We start from the raw sequence: 16,920 nt of genomic DNA, 5'->3' as shown, positions 1-16,920 counted from the left end.
GGAGTATTTCTGTCTGTAATAAAGCCCTTTTGTGGGGGAAAACTAATTCTGATTGGCTGGGTCTGAGTCCACAGTGGGTGGGCTTGGCTCCAAAGTGGGTGGGCCCCTGCCCAATCATGTGAAATCCATAGATTAGGGCCTAATACATTTATTTAAATTGACTGATTTCCTTATATGAACTGTAACTCAGTAAAATCGTTCAAATTGTTGCATGTTGCGTTTATATTTTTGTTCAGTATAGAAGGCGGTGAATGTTATCTTGCTTGAATTATGTTAAATGACAAAAATGCAATAATTAATGCATGTTTATTAACAATCTTTTGGGAATGAAGTTCTATTTCAACTCATCTTGAAAACAAATAACAAGCTAGAAAAACCAAATAGTTTTAATTCCAAGAACAGGATAAACAAATCAAGTTACAGAAAGTAGATCTGAGCTATTTTAAACACACACAAAAATCACAATATATGTAGGTAGGTGCTGTACATTTGTTCATATAAACAAATACAGATTAACGTAATCTGCAATCCCATTTATTGTTCTAGGATGAGTTTCACAAAGAGCCCCTCGTGGAGCAGGTAAACCTGTGGTCTTCTTCTGAGCGTAATATGGCAAAACCCTGATTCTCCACCCTCCTCCGGAAGTGTGCACTTGTACACTCCCCGTTAAATTGGGCCTAAAGACCGTCATCTTGTCAACTTCCTCCAGAGATGGACATCTTTTAGCTGGAGGCTGTGTCTTTACTTGAATATTCCTGTGAGACAACACAAATCATACAGGTAAAACATGTAATGTACACTGCAAAACAACTGCACAGAGATGGTGGTTGAATAATGTAATGAATAGATACACCCACTCTTTCCCCTCCATGATCATACTTTTTCAAACCTACACCCCTGTGATTTACAGTTGGAAGTCGGAAGTTTACATACACTTTAGCCAACTACATTTAAACTCAGTTTTTTCGCAATTCCTGACATTTTATCCTAGTACAAATTCCCTGTTTTAGGTGAGTTAGGATCACCACTTTATTTTAAGAATGTGAAATTTCAGAATAATAGTAGAGAGAATGACTTATTTCAGCTTTTATTTATTTCATCACATTCCCAGTGGGTCAGAAGTTGACATACACTCAATTAGTATTTGGTAGCATTGTCTTTAAATTGTTTAACTTGGGTCAAACCTGTCGTGTAGCCTTCCACAAGCTTCCCACAATAAATTGGGTGAATTTTGGCCCATTCCTCCTGACAGAGCTGGTGTAACTGAGTCAGGTTTGTAGGCCTCCTTGCTCGCACACACTTTTTCAGTTCTGGACACAGATTTTCTTTAGGATTGAGGTCAGGGCTTTATGATGGCCACTCCAATACCTTGACTTTGTTGTCCTTAAGCCATTTTGCCACAAATTTGGAAGCATGCTTGGGGTCATTGTCCATTTGGAAGACCCATTTGCAACCAAGCTTTAACTTCCTGAATGATGTCTTGAGATGTTGCTTCAATATATCCACATAATTTTCCTTCCTCATGATGCCATCTATTTTGTGAAGTGCACCAGTCCATCCTGCAGCAAAGCACACCCACGACATGATGCTGCCACCCCTGTGCTTCACGGTTGGGATGGTGTTCTTCGGCTTGCAAGCCCCCCTTTTTCCTCCAAACATAACGATGGTCATTATGGCCAAACAGTTCTATTTTTGTTTCATCAGACCAGAGGACATTTTTTCAAAAAGTACGATCTTTGTCCCCATGTGCAGTTGCAAACCGTAGTCTGGCTTTTTTATGGCGGTTTTGGAGCAGTGGCTTCTTCCTTGCTGAGCGACCTTTCAGGTTATGTCGATATAGGACTCGTTTTACTGTGGATATAGATACTTTTGTACCTGTTTCCTCCAGTGTCTTCACAAGGTCCTTTGCTGTTGTTCTGGGATTGATTTGCACTTTTCGCACCAAAGTACGTTCATCTCTAGGAGACAGAACGCATCTCCTTCCTGAGCGGTATGATGGCTGCGTGGTCCCATGGTGTTTATACTTGCGTACTATTGTTTGTACAGATGAACGTGGTACCTTCAGGTGTTTGGAAATTGCTCCCAAGGATGACCCAGTTTTGTGGAGGTCTACAATTTGTGGAGGTCTTGGCTGATTTCTTTTGATTTTCCCATGATATCAAGCTGAGTTTGAAGGTAGGCCTTGAAATACATCCACAGGTACACCTCAAATTGACTCAAATGATGTCAATTAGCCTATCAGAAGCTTCTAAAGCCATGACATCATTTTCTGGAATTTTCCAAGCTGTTTAAAGGCACAGTCAACTTAGTGTATGCACACTTCTGACCCACTGGAATTGTGATACAGTGAATTATAAGTGAAATAATCTGTCTGTAAACAATTGTTGGAAAAATTACTTGTGTCATGCACAAAGTAGATGTCCCAACCGACTTGCCAAAACTATAGTTTGTTAACAAGAAATTTGTGGAGTGGTTGCAAAACGAGTTTTAATGACTCCAACCTAAGTGTATGTAAACCTTCGACTTCAACTGTACATTATTTGGTAATAGGGACTATATAAAAGAGCAGTGTCTCTATGCCTATGGTAAAGAAGCATAGAAAACTCAAGTTAGATGATACTGATGAGACTGAACAGGATTCTGGTGCTTTACCATAAACTTCTGATAGTGACAGAGGCTGCTGCAGTGCTGGCTCTTTGCTTCGTCCTCAGTGACATAGATGACTTTACACAGGTTGCAGAAGTAGCCCATGACAGGTTTAATGAATTCCCTTCCTGTAACAAACACATATAGGACGTTAGAAAACATAGTACTGTTCTTCATAAAGAGAATGCTTCTTACTACGGTTCATTGCTGCACAACTTGGTAGTGTTTTCAAAGCAAACAAATAACAGTTGTTTCACTGATGAAAGTGTACCAGACAAGTCTAAAAAGGTCAAAGGTCATTTAGTAATGATTCTTGAAAGGAGCCAAGACAGTAGCCTGGGTGCCAGTCTGATTCTATTCTCTTGCCAACTCTTTATGGAATTGTCATGCCAATGACAGCAACGGGGTTAACAAGAGCACAAACAGATTTGGGACCAGGCTACCATGAGTGTGCAGTGAGGCTATAAATCACATCAAACCACTTACCCACTGGGTTGTTGGGCTGGAATGATGACTCCATGCCAGTCTTCATGGAATCTGGTCCTGTTTCCACATTATCCTCCATCTTGGTTTCTACATTATCCTCGGTGCTACAGGCCCGCTTCTCTTCCTCAGCAGCAGGGACAGGGGCATCCTTTTGGACTTCACAGTTAGAGGATTTGTCAGTATTCACTGGAGACGCTCCTCTGTCCTCCTTGTCACAGTGTTTGGCTGGCTCAGACGATTGTTTACTACACTGTTCAGAGTCTACTTGTCGTGCCGTCTTCTCTTTAGTCTTCTCGTCCTTCTCTTTAGTCTTCTCGTCCTTCTCTTTAGTCTTCTCGTCCTTCTCTTTAGTCTTCTCGTCCTTCTCTTTAGTCTTCTCGTCCTTCTCTTTAGTCTTCTCGTCCTTCTCTTTAGTCTTCTCGTCCTTCTCTTTAGTCTTCTCGTCCTTCTCTTTAGTCTTCTCGTCCTTCTCTTTAGTCTTCTCGTCCTTCTCTTTAGTCTTCTCGTCCTTCTCTTTAGTCTTCTCGTCCTTCTCTTTAGTCTTAAAGAACTGTTCTGACCCGGTAGCTGAAAGCTCTTTCCCCTGTTCTGACCGAGTAGCTGAGAGCTCTTGGATCAAGTCCTCAGCACTCTCCTGCTGTTTCTCTCCCCATGTCTCCCCTACCGCTTCCTCCCCTACCTCCTCTCCCTCTTCCTCCCCTCCCTCTTCCTCCTCCCCTACCTCTTCCTCCCCTACCTCTTCCTCCCCTACCTCCCCTCCCTCTTCCTCCCCTACCGCCCCTCCCTCTTCCTCCCCTACCGCCCCTACCTCTTCCTCCCCTACCTCCTCTCCATCTTCCTCCTCTACCTCCCCTCCCTCTTCCTCCCCTACCGCCCCTACCTCTTCCTCCCCTACCGCCCCTACCTCTTCCTCCTCTCCCTCTTCCTCCTCCTCCCCTACCTCTTCCTCCTCTTCCTCCCCTACCCCTTCCTCCTCTTCCTCCCCTACCTCTTCATTCCCTACCGCCCCTACCTCTTCCTCCCCTACCGCCCCTCCCTCCTCTCCCTCTTCCTCCTCCTCCCCTACCCCTTCCTCCTCTTCCTCCCCTACCCCTTCCTCCTCTTCCTCCCCTACCTCTTCCTCCCCTACCTCCCCTCCCTCTTCCTCCTCCTCCTCTCCCTCCCCTACCTCCTCTTCCTCCTCTTCCTCCTCTCCCTCCTCTTCCCCCTCTCCCTCTTCCTCCTCCTCTTCCTCCTCTTCCTCTCCCTCTTCTCCCATGTCAGAGTTCTCCTCCCCATACACTGCCACCCCCTCCATGTCGCCGTCCTCTCCAATCACCTCCACCCCCTCCATGGCTCCATTCTCCTGGCTGTCCTGGGTCTCAGTTTCTTGCTTGCTCTGGTCAGTCTTGTCGACAGCCTCTTCGGACTTCTCCATCACATTGGAGGACTGGGATGGGGTCTTATCCTTGGTGGGAGGTTGTGAGCGAGTGGATGTGGAAGTGGGAGATACCTTGTCCTTCTTGGGGTCTGTTTTACAAGAACCTGGGGTCTTCTCACTGGAGACCCTCTCTTTAGTATGGGAGCGAGGGCTTCTGGAGGACCGGCTGGAGCTCTGTTTTCTGGGGGACCTTGGCCTGCTTTTACCCCCATCGTTTGATTTCACTCCATCTTTAAGACAGTTGCTTTTCCTCTCTCTACTCCTCATCCTCCTCCTCATCCTCTTCCTCCTCCTCTTCCTCCTCTTTGAGTAGTTTGGGGAATCTCTCCTGGGGCTGAGGGACCACCTTTTGGGGCTCGGGGTTCTCTTCCTCTTACATCTGTCTGAAGACTTCCTGCTCCGGTCTGAAGACTTCCTGTCCGAAGACTTCCTCTCAGACATGGTCCTGCATGATGGGATGGAAAGACAGTTCACAGACAACACTTTTATTCCCATGTTTTCTGGCTTTTACAGAGTCTAAATTAACTGTTTCCCTTTTAATACAGTGGTTATAACAGTGACATCTACAGTGTCTGACAGTCTGAACTCAGAAGCCCTAATCAATGCATGTTTGCATGCAAAACAAAAGGTAATAGCACAACGGGAACGCATCAACTTACCGAAGTGTATTATACTCTGATGAGAAGGCCACTTTAATATGCATCCCATCTATTTTCAGGTATTTGGACGCATGGTGTCCAACCAGATTCTGTGCATCCAGTGCATTTGTCATTTCCACAAATGCCTACGAGGACAGAACACACTGTAAGCAAATTATAGTATACTATAACGCAGACCAAAACAGTTGAAAGCAAAATGCTGTTTAATACCTGCGTAGGTAAGAATAGAGAGTGCTCCACAGGTCCAAATCCTTTAGCTACGGCCAGCAACGCTCTCTTCCATGCGGCAGACTCTTTACCAGGAGGCACAGGGGAAAAGCTCAACACCCGGGAACTCTATACAGACATAAATGTATTTATTCAACTCATTGAATAATACTCTGTGTGTGTGTGTGTGTGTGTGTGTGTGTGGTTGTTTTAGGGAAAATCGTATCCTCAATTACCCCTTTAACCAAATGTAACAAAAATTGTGTCAATTAATTAATCTTGTAAAATGTACCTGCAGGAAATTAAATGTTGAAGAGACAGAGAAGGTGACTTGTCCTCCTTTCACCATCACTGGGCTACTGAGGTAGTACGTCACAATATCATCGGCCTGCTTAGTTGAGCCCATCTCCACAAACGCCTGAAGATGCAGTGTTTACAAGAACCATCAAAACATTATTACTAGAATGGAAATCCCTATTCCAAGTCAATGAGGTCATAATGGGTGGAGGTTCTATTTCTATGATTAGAACATTACTATAAGATTTTTTAAAATTATAATTCAGTCAATGCAAGACTTCTTACCCATTTCATATGAATTGAAAACACAGATACAGTCGTATGAAAAAGTTTGGGCACCCCTCTGAGGCTGCATAACAATTTACTCTGTCATCACAGAAAATGATCACAGTGGCATGCCATTCATTTTCTAATAAAAGCTGAGTACTGAGGTATTGTCCAGACAAAGATTTTTAGTGAAGCAATATTAAGTTGTATGAAATTAAATCAGATGTGAAAAAAAGAGGCTATGCAGAAATTTGGGCACCCTTGTCATTCTGTTGATTTGAATACCTGTAACTACTTAGCACTGATTAATTGGAACACACAATTGGTTTGGTGAGCTCATTAAGCCTTGAACTTCATAGACAAGTGCATCCAATCATGAGAAAAAGTATTTAAGGTGGCCAATTGCAAGTTGTTGTTCTCTTTGACTCTCCTCTGAAGAGTGGCAACATGGGGGGCCTCAAAACAACTCTCAAATGACCTGAAAACAAAGATTGTTCAACATTATGGTTTAGGGGAAGGCTACAAAAAGCTATCGCAGAGATGTAAGCTGTCAGTGTCCACTGTGAGGAACATAGTGAAGAAATGGAAGACCACAGGCACAGTTCTTGTTAAGGCCAGAAGTGGCAGGCCAAGTCAAATATCGGAGAGGCAAAGGCGAAGGATGGTGAGAACGGTCAAAAACAGCCCACAGACCACCTCCAAAGACCTACAACATCATCTTGCTGCAGATGGTGTCACTGTGCATCGTTCAACAATTCAGCGCACTTTGCACAAGGAGAAGCTGTACAGGAGAGTGATGCGGAAGAAGCCTTTTCTGCACACACGCCACAAACAGAGTCGCTTGAGGTATGCAAACGCACATTTGGACAAGCCAGCTTCATTTTGGAATAAGGTGCTGTGGACTGATGAAACAAAGATTGAGTTTTGGTCATAACAAGGGGCGTTATGCATGGCGGCAAAAGAACACAGCGTTCCAAGAAAAACACTTGCTACCCACAGTAAAATTTGGTGGGGGTTCCATCATGCTGTGTGGCCAGTGCCGGTACTGGGAATCTTGTTAAAGTTGAGGGTCGCATGGATTCCACTCAATATCAGCAGATTCTTGGGAGTAATGTTGAAGAATCAGTCACAAAGTTGAAGTTACGCCGGGGCTGGATATTTCAACAAGACAACGACCCAGAACACTGCTCAAAATCTACCCAGGCATTTGTGCAGAGGAACAAGTACAATGTTCTGGAATGGCCATCCCAGTCCCCAGACCTGAATATCATTGAGAATCTGTGGGATGATTTGAAGCGGGCTGTCCATGCTCGGTAACCATCAAACCTAACTGAAGTGGAGATGTTTTGTAAGGAGGAATGGTCCAAAATACCTTCATCCAGAATCCAAACACTCATTAGAGGCTATAGGAAGCGTCTAGAGGCTGTTATTTTAGCAAAAGGAGGCTCTACTAAATATTGATGTGATTTTTCTGTTGGGGTGCCCAAATTTATGCACCTGTCTAATTTCGTTTTGATGCATATTGCACATTTTCTGTTAATCCAATAAACCTCATTTCACTACTGAAATATTACTGTGTCCATCAGTTATTTGATAGATCAAAATGAAATTGCTGATCCAAACACCCAATTATTTATAAATGGAAATCATGGAAATTGTCAGGGGTGCCCAAACTTTTTCATCGGACTACTGTATTAGGTCTTTGAATAGATACATGACAAACAGACAACTAGTCCTCTTACCAAAGCAGGGAACATGATGATTTTCACAACTTCCCCAAACGGTTTAATCAGGTCCTTCAAACCATCTTCGTTGAGACACTGGGCGGTAAATTTGGCACAAACCACTTTGCCACTCCCCTGGAGCATAGAGGTAAGTAAACGGACAATGTGAAACTAAAAAAGGTGAAAACTAATAACAGTAATTCATCAGAAGAGCAAGAAGAAAGAAAAACAATACCTTTGTAACATTAGTCTTAGAGTCGATGCTTTTTCTAGAGCTGCTACTTGTCGGTTTATCTACAGGACAATATAAAAGGTAAGTTACTTGCACGTTAATATGTTATGGCCACATGTTATAATAATAATAAATAATTACAATCGGACACACTCGCAACAAATGGTCGTGTGGCTTAGTTAGTAGAGAATGGCGCTAACTAACGCCAGAGTTGTGGGTTCAATTCAAAATAAGAAAATGTATGCTTGATAAAAGCGTCTGCTAAATGGCATCAGAAAGTATTCACACCCCTTGACTTTTTCCACATTTTGTTGTGTTACAGCCTGAATTTAAAATGGATTCAACTGAGATTTCGTCACTGGCCTGCACACATTACAGCCCCACAGGGAAGGTGTCATAATACCCATAAAACCTAGCGGTCAAACAGGGAAATGGTTCCAATCGTTTTTCCACCATACATTTTTCCCATAGGGGATTTTAGAAACACTTAAAATAAGGGCTGTGTTTCATGTAGGCTTACCCTGGCGTGATGTTATGATAACCATGTAAATCTCTCTCGGACAAGGTGACTTACAAATATATGCGGATTCATTTACTCTCAGATTCGAAAACGCTAATTAGCTTCAACGTAGACATAATGCAAGACTAAAAATCCCTGCACATCATCTCTAGCTGACACCTTTGCTAACAGGTATTGTGTTAATTAAAAACTTGCACAAGACAGTTCACAGAATTGTCAATTTAAAGAGATTTAGCCAATTTATTAATTACTACATATAGCTAACATTAGATAGTTAATCCAGAGATTCTTACCTTTTCCTCGATTCGGCAGTCTCATCCAGATCATGGCATTTGTAGCTCTTTATGATAGCCACATTAGCATTTCATTTTTGAAGAGTAAATACAGGCGAATATATTGATAAAACTCACCTTGTCCGAGAGGGATTTACACGGTTACCAAAACGTCACGCCAGGGTTACGCCTACACGAAACGCAGCCCTTATTTTAAGTGTTTCTAAAAATTCTCTATGTGAAAAATGAATGGTGGATTGGAACCATATCCTTGTTTGACCGCTAGGTTTTATGGGTATTATGACTTCTACTGTGGTACTCTATACCCCATAATGTCAAAGTGGAATTATGTTAATTATAAGTATTCCACCCCTTTTGTTGTGGCAAGGCTAAATAAGTTAAGGAGTAAAAATGTGCTTAACAAGTCACATAGGTTGCATAGACTCATTCTGTGTTCAATAATAGTGGTTAACATGCATACAATTATCTGTAAGGTCCCTCAATTGAGTAGTGAATTTCAAGCACAGATTCAACCACAAAGACCAGGGAGGTTTTCCAACGCCTCGCAAAGAAGGGCACCTATTGGCAGATGGGTGAAAATTAAAAAAAAAAGCAGACATTGAATATCCCTTTGAGCATGGTGAAGTTATTAATTACACTTTAGATGATGTATCAATACACCCAGTTACTACAAAGATACAGGCGTCTCTCCTAACTCAGTTGGAGAGGAAAGAAACCGCTCAGGGATTTCAACATGAGGCCAATGGTGACTTTAAAACAGTAACAGAGGTACACTTACCAAATATACACTTACCAAGTTGCTTACCAAGATGACATTGAATGTTCCTGAGTGGCCTAGTTACAGTTTTGACTTAAATCGTCTTGAAAATCTATGGCAATACTGGAAAATGGAAGTCTAGTAATGATCTAACTTGACAGATTGAATAATTTCTTCAAGAATAATGTGCAAATATTGTACAATCCAGGTACGCAAAGCTCTTAAAGAGACTTACCCAGAAAAACTCACAGCTGTAAATCGCTTCCAAAGGTGATTCTAACATGTATTGACTCAGGGATGTGAATACTTATGTAAATTAGATATTTCTGTATTTCATTTTCAAAAAATGTGCTAACATTTCAAAAAACATGTTTTCACTTTGTCATTACAGGGTATTGTGTGTAGATGGGCGAGAGATACAAATATTTAATCCATTTTGAATTTAGGCTGTAATACAACAACATTTAGAGTAAGTCAAGGAGTATGAATCCTTTCTGAAGGCACTGTATTATGTACAGCGGAAAGTATTCAGACCCCTTCCCTTTTTCCACATTTTGTTACGTTACAGCCTTATTCTAAAATTGATTAAATAAAATAAATGTCCTCATCAAACTACACACAGTACCCCATAATGACAAAGCGAAAACAGGTTAAGAAATGTTTGCAAATGTATTAAAAATAAAAAACAGAAATACCTTATTTACAAAAGTATTCAGACCCTTTGCTATGAGACTAAATTGAGCTCAGGTGCATCCTGTTTCTATTGATCATCCTTGATGTCTCTACAACTTGATTGGAGTCCACCTGTGGTAAATTCAATTGATTGGACATGATTTGGGAAGGCACACACCTGTCTATATAAGATCCCACAGTTGACAGTGCATGTCAGAGCAAAAACCAAGCCATGAGGTCGAAGGAATTGTCCGTAGAGCACCAAGACAGGATTGTGTCGAGGCACAGATCTGGGGAAAGGGTACCAAAGTACCAAAAACCTTCTGCAGTATTGAAGTTCCCTAAGAACACAGTGGCCTCCATCATTCTTAAATGGAAGAAGTTTGGAACCACCAAGACTCTTCCTAGAGCTGGCCACCCGGCCAAACGGAGCATTCGGGGGAGAAGGGCCTTGTTCAGGGAGGTGACCAAGAACCCGATGGTCACTCTGACAGAGCTCCAGAGTTCCTCTGTGGAGATGGGAGAACCTTCCAGAAGGACAACCATCTCTGCAGCACTCCACCAATTTTACATTTAAGTCATTTAGCAGACGACTTACAGGAGCAATTAGGGTTAAGTGCCTTGCTCAAGGGCACATCGACAGATTTTTCATCTAGGCGGCTCGGGGATTAGAACCAGCGATCTTTCGGTTACTGGCACAACGCTCTTAACCACTAAGCTACCTGCCAATCAGGCCTTTATGGTTGAGTAGCCAGACCGAAGCCACTCCTCAGTAAAAGGCACGACAGCCCGCTTGGAGTTAGCCAAAAGGCACCTAAAGGACTCTCGGACCATGAGAAACAAGATTCTCTGGTCTGATGAAACCAAGATTGAACTCTTTGGCATGAATGCCAAGCGTCACATCTGGAGGAAACCTGGCACCATCCCTACGGTGAAGCATGGTGGTGGTAGCATCATGCTGTGGGGATGTTTTTCAGAGGCAGGGACTGGGAGACTAGTCAGGATCGAGGGGAAGATGACCGGACCAAATTACAGAGAAAACCTGCTCCAGAGCACTCAGGACCTCAGACTGGGGCGAAGGTTCACCTTCCAACAGGACAACGACCCTAAGCACACAGCCAGGACAATGCAGGAGTGGCTTCGGGACAGGTCTCTGAATGTCCTTGAATGGCCCAGCCAGAGCCCGGACTTGAACCTGATTGAACATCTCTGGAGAGACCTGAAAATAGCTGTGCAGCGACGCTCCCCATCCAACCTGACAGAGATTGAGAGGATCTGCAGAGAAGAATGGGAGAAACTCCCCAAATACAGGTGTGCCAAGCTTGTAGCGTCATACCCAAGAAGACTTGAGGCTGTAATCGCTGCCAAAGGTGCTTAAACAAAGTACTGAGTGAAGGGTCTGAATACTTATGTCAATGTAATAAAAAATAGTTTTATTAATTTGCACAAATAAAAAAAAAAGTTTTTACTTTGTCATTATGGGGTATTGTGGTGTAGATTGATGAGGGGGGAGGGGGAAACAATTTAATCAATTTTAGAATAAGGCTGTAACGTAACAACATGTGGAAAAAGTCAAGGGGTCTGAATACTTTCCCTGTATAGGCACGCTAATGCAGTGAGTTTACCCAAGTAGTTAATCGATTTATGGGAAGGTCCACCAGTCTTCTCTTCAACTCTCGGTCTCTCTGTGTGGTCATCACCACTGAAGGGATTAAAAGGCCTGTAGTTAGGATCTATTCTTCATTAATACTAAGCACATACACACAGAGAGATATGCACTCACTTTCTGGCGGTCTGCATCCGGCAATCCCACTCAGGATACCTAAACGTAGGCACAGGGAGAAGAGATGGAATGATAAAAAGCTGGACAATTTAGGAACTTAATCCATTGAAACTAGGCCTATTACAATATCAATACTGACAGAATGAGTTTAAAATGTCATGCTAGTGAGTAGAGAACTGGAAAAACAACTTGAGTATGTGATTACTCACATTCGAAGAAGTGTGAGCTGTCCGTCTGCATGTTGAGTTCCATTGGCGTGTGCAAACCAGTACTGCAAAAAAAGCAAATAAAACATGTTATTTTGACTAGTTGTTCATATTTAAGATACTGCTACGTATGTTAGAACACATAGCCTATGCATTAACTGTATATTATTAGTGGCACAAATAGGCTTCAGATTGATACACTTTGGACCCTTTCACACACATGAACCTACCTGAGACCCAGATAATGCAGATTCAACAGAAATAAGAGGAAGTAAGCTACTTACCTTTTCAGAGAGCACGGTAATATCACAGAGAGAGCACGAATAAGGAAACGTTTGGGGGATTTCTCCGTGAAAGTCAAGAGCAGCCTTCTTGGTGGGAGTGTTGCCAGAGGTGGCCATCTTTGTGACAACTGGGCCATCTTGGTCTGGGCGTGGTCTGTAGTCTGTAGTTGTAGCAGATGAGTACCTGTAATCTACTTCTGGTTGGGACAAGTTGGGGGGTTTCCGGCTGTTGTTGCTTCCTCCTTGGGCCGTGCTGTAAGTGGACCTAGGAGTTTCGTAACTTCTGGGAGTTTCTTTACCATAGTGGTAGTCCACAACTCGGACAGGGACAGGTTCCACGCGAGAGCATGTGTACTGCATCGGGTTGCCATGCCAATCTAGTTTCCAGGGCTCAGCCTGTTCTGTTGGAAGAAGTTGGGATGGGGGAAGAGAGGGGTGGGGGTCCAACGGGTAGTCTAATGGCTGAGAATGACTCCAGTCACCCTGCTCCCACAAACGGCCTGGAGGCAGGGTAGCAGGGGGGGGACGAGATTTGGCAGGGGGGTAAGAGATCATAGCTGGATGTGGAGGCTGCTGTGTCGACCTGTTCTTCTTGATCTCCTGGAGCAGACGTGGTAGGTTCTCCACGGTGATGACATCCTCAGGCATCTCGGCTAGTAGAGACAAGTCTTTGGGCTCGAGCCCACAGCTGCTCAGGAGGGTCAGAGTTTGGTCTGACCTGCTTCGTGAGGAAGAGTAAGGGTCTGACCGGCTTAGTGAGGAGGAGTAAGGGGACTCGGTGGCAGCGGGGGCTCTGGATGACGAGGAAGGGTAGGATGGTATTGTGGAATGAGATGGTGGCTCCTGGGACGATCTGTTAACATTATGACTGTGGTCTCCAGGGCGCAGGTGATCTGGAGAGTCGAAAGAGCTGGCTCTTAGATCTTTAGCTGGTAGTGGTCGTCTGTAGGAGTAGTTGTGAGACATGCTGGAACTGGAAGGTAAACTTATCGAATCTCTGTTGAGAAAGTTGCCAGTGAAGAGATGAGGGGTCAAAGAAGCAATCTAGGGAATATGGATTCAATACTAGGAAACCGGGCGTCGGGGCCTATCTTGACTGTTACTGATTCATTGTAGGTGTGACATGCTGGCGATAACCGACAGGCCTAGCCGGAACCGTCATATAGATGACGTTAGTTAGATAACTAACGTTAACTGGCTAATACTGGCTGAACGTTAGTTAGCTCTGGGAAGGCGCCTAACCATGGGCCTGAAAGGGTTGCTCATGCAAGTGATAACAATTACATAGATAGCTAGATGCATATTGGAAGGGCCATCTAAATACCAAAAAGCTCTTAAAAGCATAATGTTACATTTACTTGAAACGAAACGGACACTAGCTGAGCTAACAAAGCTAACGTTCAAGTCAGCTAGCTAACTTCCTCTCACGTTAGCTCGACAACTAGCATTTTTTTTGGAAAGATCATTTGTGAATAGATATAAATATCGGCATATACGTATATTCGTTAAGTATCTTACCGAAACCTGTATCGAAGTAGCTAGCTAGCTTCCCAGGCATCTAAACCGGAACCGGAAGTAAAAGGTAAACGACCCCCCCCCCATTTTTTTTATTTATAATTATATATATATGTGTAGGGTGTGTTCGTAAATTCAATCTGGAGTGCCAGAGTATCCTCTGGCCGGACGTAAATTCAGAGCGTTCACACTGGACCCTCTGGCTTCACAACGGCAGTCAAGCACCCAAGCTATCTGGCAAACGTTGGCTAGCTTGCTAGCTAGCTACTTCCAGACACAAATGAGAGAACACCTCACTCTGACCATTTTACTCGGCCTAGGAGAGCTGTTTTCATGTTATTCAGAGCGTCGGTGACTGTAACTGTGCTGCTGGCAACAATTTAATTACGCTTTTTTACTGACGTTGCAAACGTTTACTGACACCTGCCATATTCAATCGGTGTTGAGCGTTCGTAAATTCATCAGTTATTCTGCCTCTCTCAGACGAGAGTACTCTGAAATCGGAGTATATAGCCAGAGAGAATTTACGAACGCACTCGTAAAAGTCTTGCGGTCTGTTTACTATATAAAACACGAGTATGAATTTATCAGGGGGCCATGTTTTGTTGTGAAATCACAAAATATATAGTCCATCAACATTTATTTTCAAATACTTTTAAGAAAAAATATTATTTGGGGGTATTTTTGTACAATACTTTTGGTGCGTTTTTATACAGTAGTTTTCCTTTTAGGTGTATAAAAAAAAAAAGTCTACATCTACATGGCAGTAGGATATCAAGCACCAGGCTCTGGAAGATAATGGCAGGAAGCAGAGGAGAAATGAAAATAAAATCTAAAATAAGCCTGGCATTTCAGGCTCTGAAAAGCAAGTAAAACGTATTACACATACAAATATAAGAGACATCCATTATAAAGTAGGTAATCTATCTCTTATAACATCCAGTTATATAACCAGGCTAAGATATTAAATATTAATCTCATAGCAAACTGCATTTCAACAAAAGGAGACTGTATAAAGAAATATGTTCTCTGAATTCATAATGCAAACCAAGATCTAATGAAAAATACATCTTGTGATTTTGAGACGAACCACTACTTTTGATTGAACAGAAAAGTATTATTTGATGGGGCAGGTATGTTAGAACTACTTACATAACATAGTACTACAATATTCAAATAGGAAATAAAAGTAAAAAGTATTCTGGCTCCTACACTGTTTTTACATTCAGAAGAGTTACAACAAACATATGATTTATATACACAACATTATTCAAAACTTTAAACATGCAGGGCTGGCTGGAAAACTTTGGCAACACATTAAGTGCAACAGAACTCCAATAGATCTTCCTACACTGGCTTCAGTGTGGACAGATGATTTGTTCATCAGAGGACTAGTCTCAGTGCTTCAACCCTGGTACGAATTCTTGTGCTTCAGGGTTCAAATTGCTGTTGACCTAAAGAGAGAAAAACATTAGGGAAAATGTAATCAAAGCTTACAGAGATGATTCAATCCAAACAAATTGAGATATCATAGGCCTAGGCCTACTCTTAGTAAAGTATGTTCCAGCCTGTGCTATCTTGCCAACTCCTCATGGCAAACAAGACAAAAATCATACTTTATACGTATGCTAAAATGTTTATTATATTCTACTGAGCCATTTACTTTATGTTCGTATTCTTATATTTTATTATTTATTATTATTGTTGCATTGTTGAGAAGGAACCTGCAAGTAAGCATTTCATTGGACGGTGTATCCTTTGTGTATCCCGTACATACGACTACTAAAACTTTAAATGTGGTGGCAAGATAGCACATACATATCTGGGACAAGGCTAGCCTCAGAAACACAGGCTTTTCATGAGTCGACGAGACAAGATTTGGAAGGATGGCCACACGAGACTAGCCTGGCGAGCCACCTGATCCTGCGCATGAATGGTTCCCTACACGCAGTGGTAATCGGTCTGGCATTTACGAGGCTAACGTGAGACTAGGACTAGGCCAACTAAAATGTCTATTTTCCACAGACTTTACTTCAATGAGACCTGGACAAACAAAACCACTGAAACATTTACCGCCAGGCCGTCGACGATGCCTGTGTCACAGAGGACCAGTAGGTTGAGTTGGTCCTGCAGCTGACCGAGGGTTGGAGGGAGATCTCTGGCTGGGATGAACCATTCATTTTCCTCTTCCGCCAACATCTCCTGGAAACACTGCTCAATGAACTCCTCCTCCCACAGCTCCTCCTCAATCTGGGGACAAAGCATTCAAAATAATTTAGACACCCACTCTTTGCAAAACACTGTAAATTATTGAAATGATACATTGCTATTACAAAAACAGGTATTTCTTTGTGTGTGGTACAGGCATGAAATATTAAATAAACTAGCTACCTAATCTAGTACGTAATCAATAGACAGAATAAGTAGAGTACCTGTCTGTTGAATTCCTCCTCGTTCTCCATCCACATGTATTCAGCAAAGGGATTGTCATCATTGATGAACTGTCCATGTAGGATAAATTCGCTGTTGTTGAGGCTTGGGTTGTTGTTGACGCGACTTGGGTCTTTCATTTTGTCTGTAACAAAGACGAGGTAAGTTAGCTATATCTGCAAAAACAGACCAACAGGAATACGACAATATTTCAGAACACAGTAATAATAAGACACAAAACGACTCGGCTACAGTTCAAAATGATAGCTACACTGTGATTATAGTTAACTACAGAAACGTGTCCGCCTTTGTTAAAACGACTCGATATAAAGGCTAAAAAGCAGCAAGTAGGGACACTCATTTCTGTTTTTTTTATGGACCACAGCAATGTCATATAAACGTTAAGATATATTTCATAACGGTCAAATTACCAGGCGAAGGTTCAAAAGCTGGAAGTGTCAGTTACTCTTGTTTCTTTCGAACTCTTACTTCCGAGACAGTGAAAAACAATGGCCGCTGAGT

The 16,920-nt window shown here is 42.6% G+C and overlaps 2 protein-coding genes across 2 annotated transcripts; both read right to left on the bottom strand.

Annotated features, from left to right (window-relative positions):
- Positions 1-289: 289 nt before the first annotated feature.
- LOC311104979 (uncharacterized protein) lies at positions 290-14,017 on the bottom strand. Its single transcript, XM_084146966.1, has 14 exons — positions 13,972-14,017; positions 12,454-13,450; positions 12,173-12,234; positions 11,964-12,002; positions 11,806-11,882; positions 7,942-8,000; positions 7,725-7,841; positions 5,711-5,836; positions 5,422-5,547; positions 5,212-5,336; positions 4,376-4,997; positions 3,133-3,850; positions 2,653-2,774; positions 290-755 (listed from the first exon to the last, which is right to left on the bottom strand). The coding sequence occupies exons 2-14, from the start codon at positions 13,417-13,419 to the stop codon at positions 723-725; spliced, it is 3,192 nt and encodes a 1,063-aa protein (XP_084003092.1). The 5' UTR covers positions 13,420-13,450; positions 13,972-14,017; the 3' UTR covers positions 290-722.
- A 574-nt stretch (positions 14,018-14,591) lies between these two features.
- On the bottom strand, positions 14,592-16,915 carry LOC311104646 (polyadenylate-binding protein-interacting protein 2-like). The gene is made up of 4 exons (XM_084146499.1): positions 16,830-16,915; positions 16,401-16,543; positions 16,042-16,218; positions 14,592-15,422 (listed from the first exon to the last, which is right to left on the bottom strand). The coding sequence occupies exons 2-4, from the start codon at positions 16,536-16,538 to the stop codon at positions 15,366-15,368; spliced, it is 372 nt and encodes a 123-aa protein (XP_084002625.1). The 5' UTR covers positions 16,539-16,543; positions 16,830-16,915; the 3' UTR covers positions 14,592-15,365.
- Positions 16,916-16,920: the final 5 nt, after the last annotated feature.

The sequence above is a fragment of the Coregonus lavaretus genome, assembly GCF_964263955.1.
Source record: "Coregonus lavaretus genome assembly, chromosome: 29".
In the NCBI taxonomy this organism is placed as follows: Eukaryota; Metazoa; Chordata; class Actinopteri; order Salmoniformes; family Salmonidae; genus Coregonus; species Coregonus lavaretus.
Note: the sequence above shows the minus strand (reverse complement) of the source record. Positions and strands in the feature narration are given on the sequence as shown.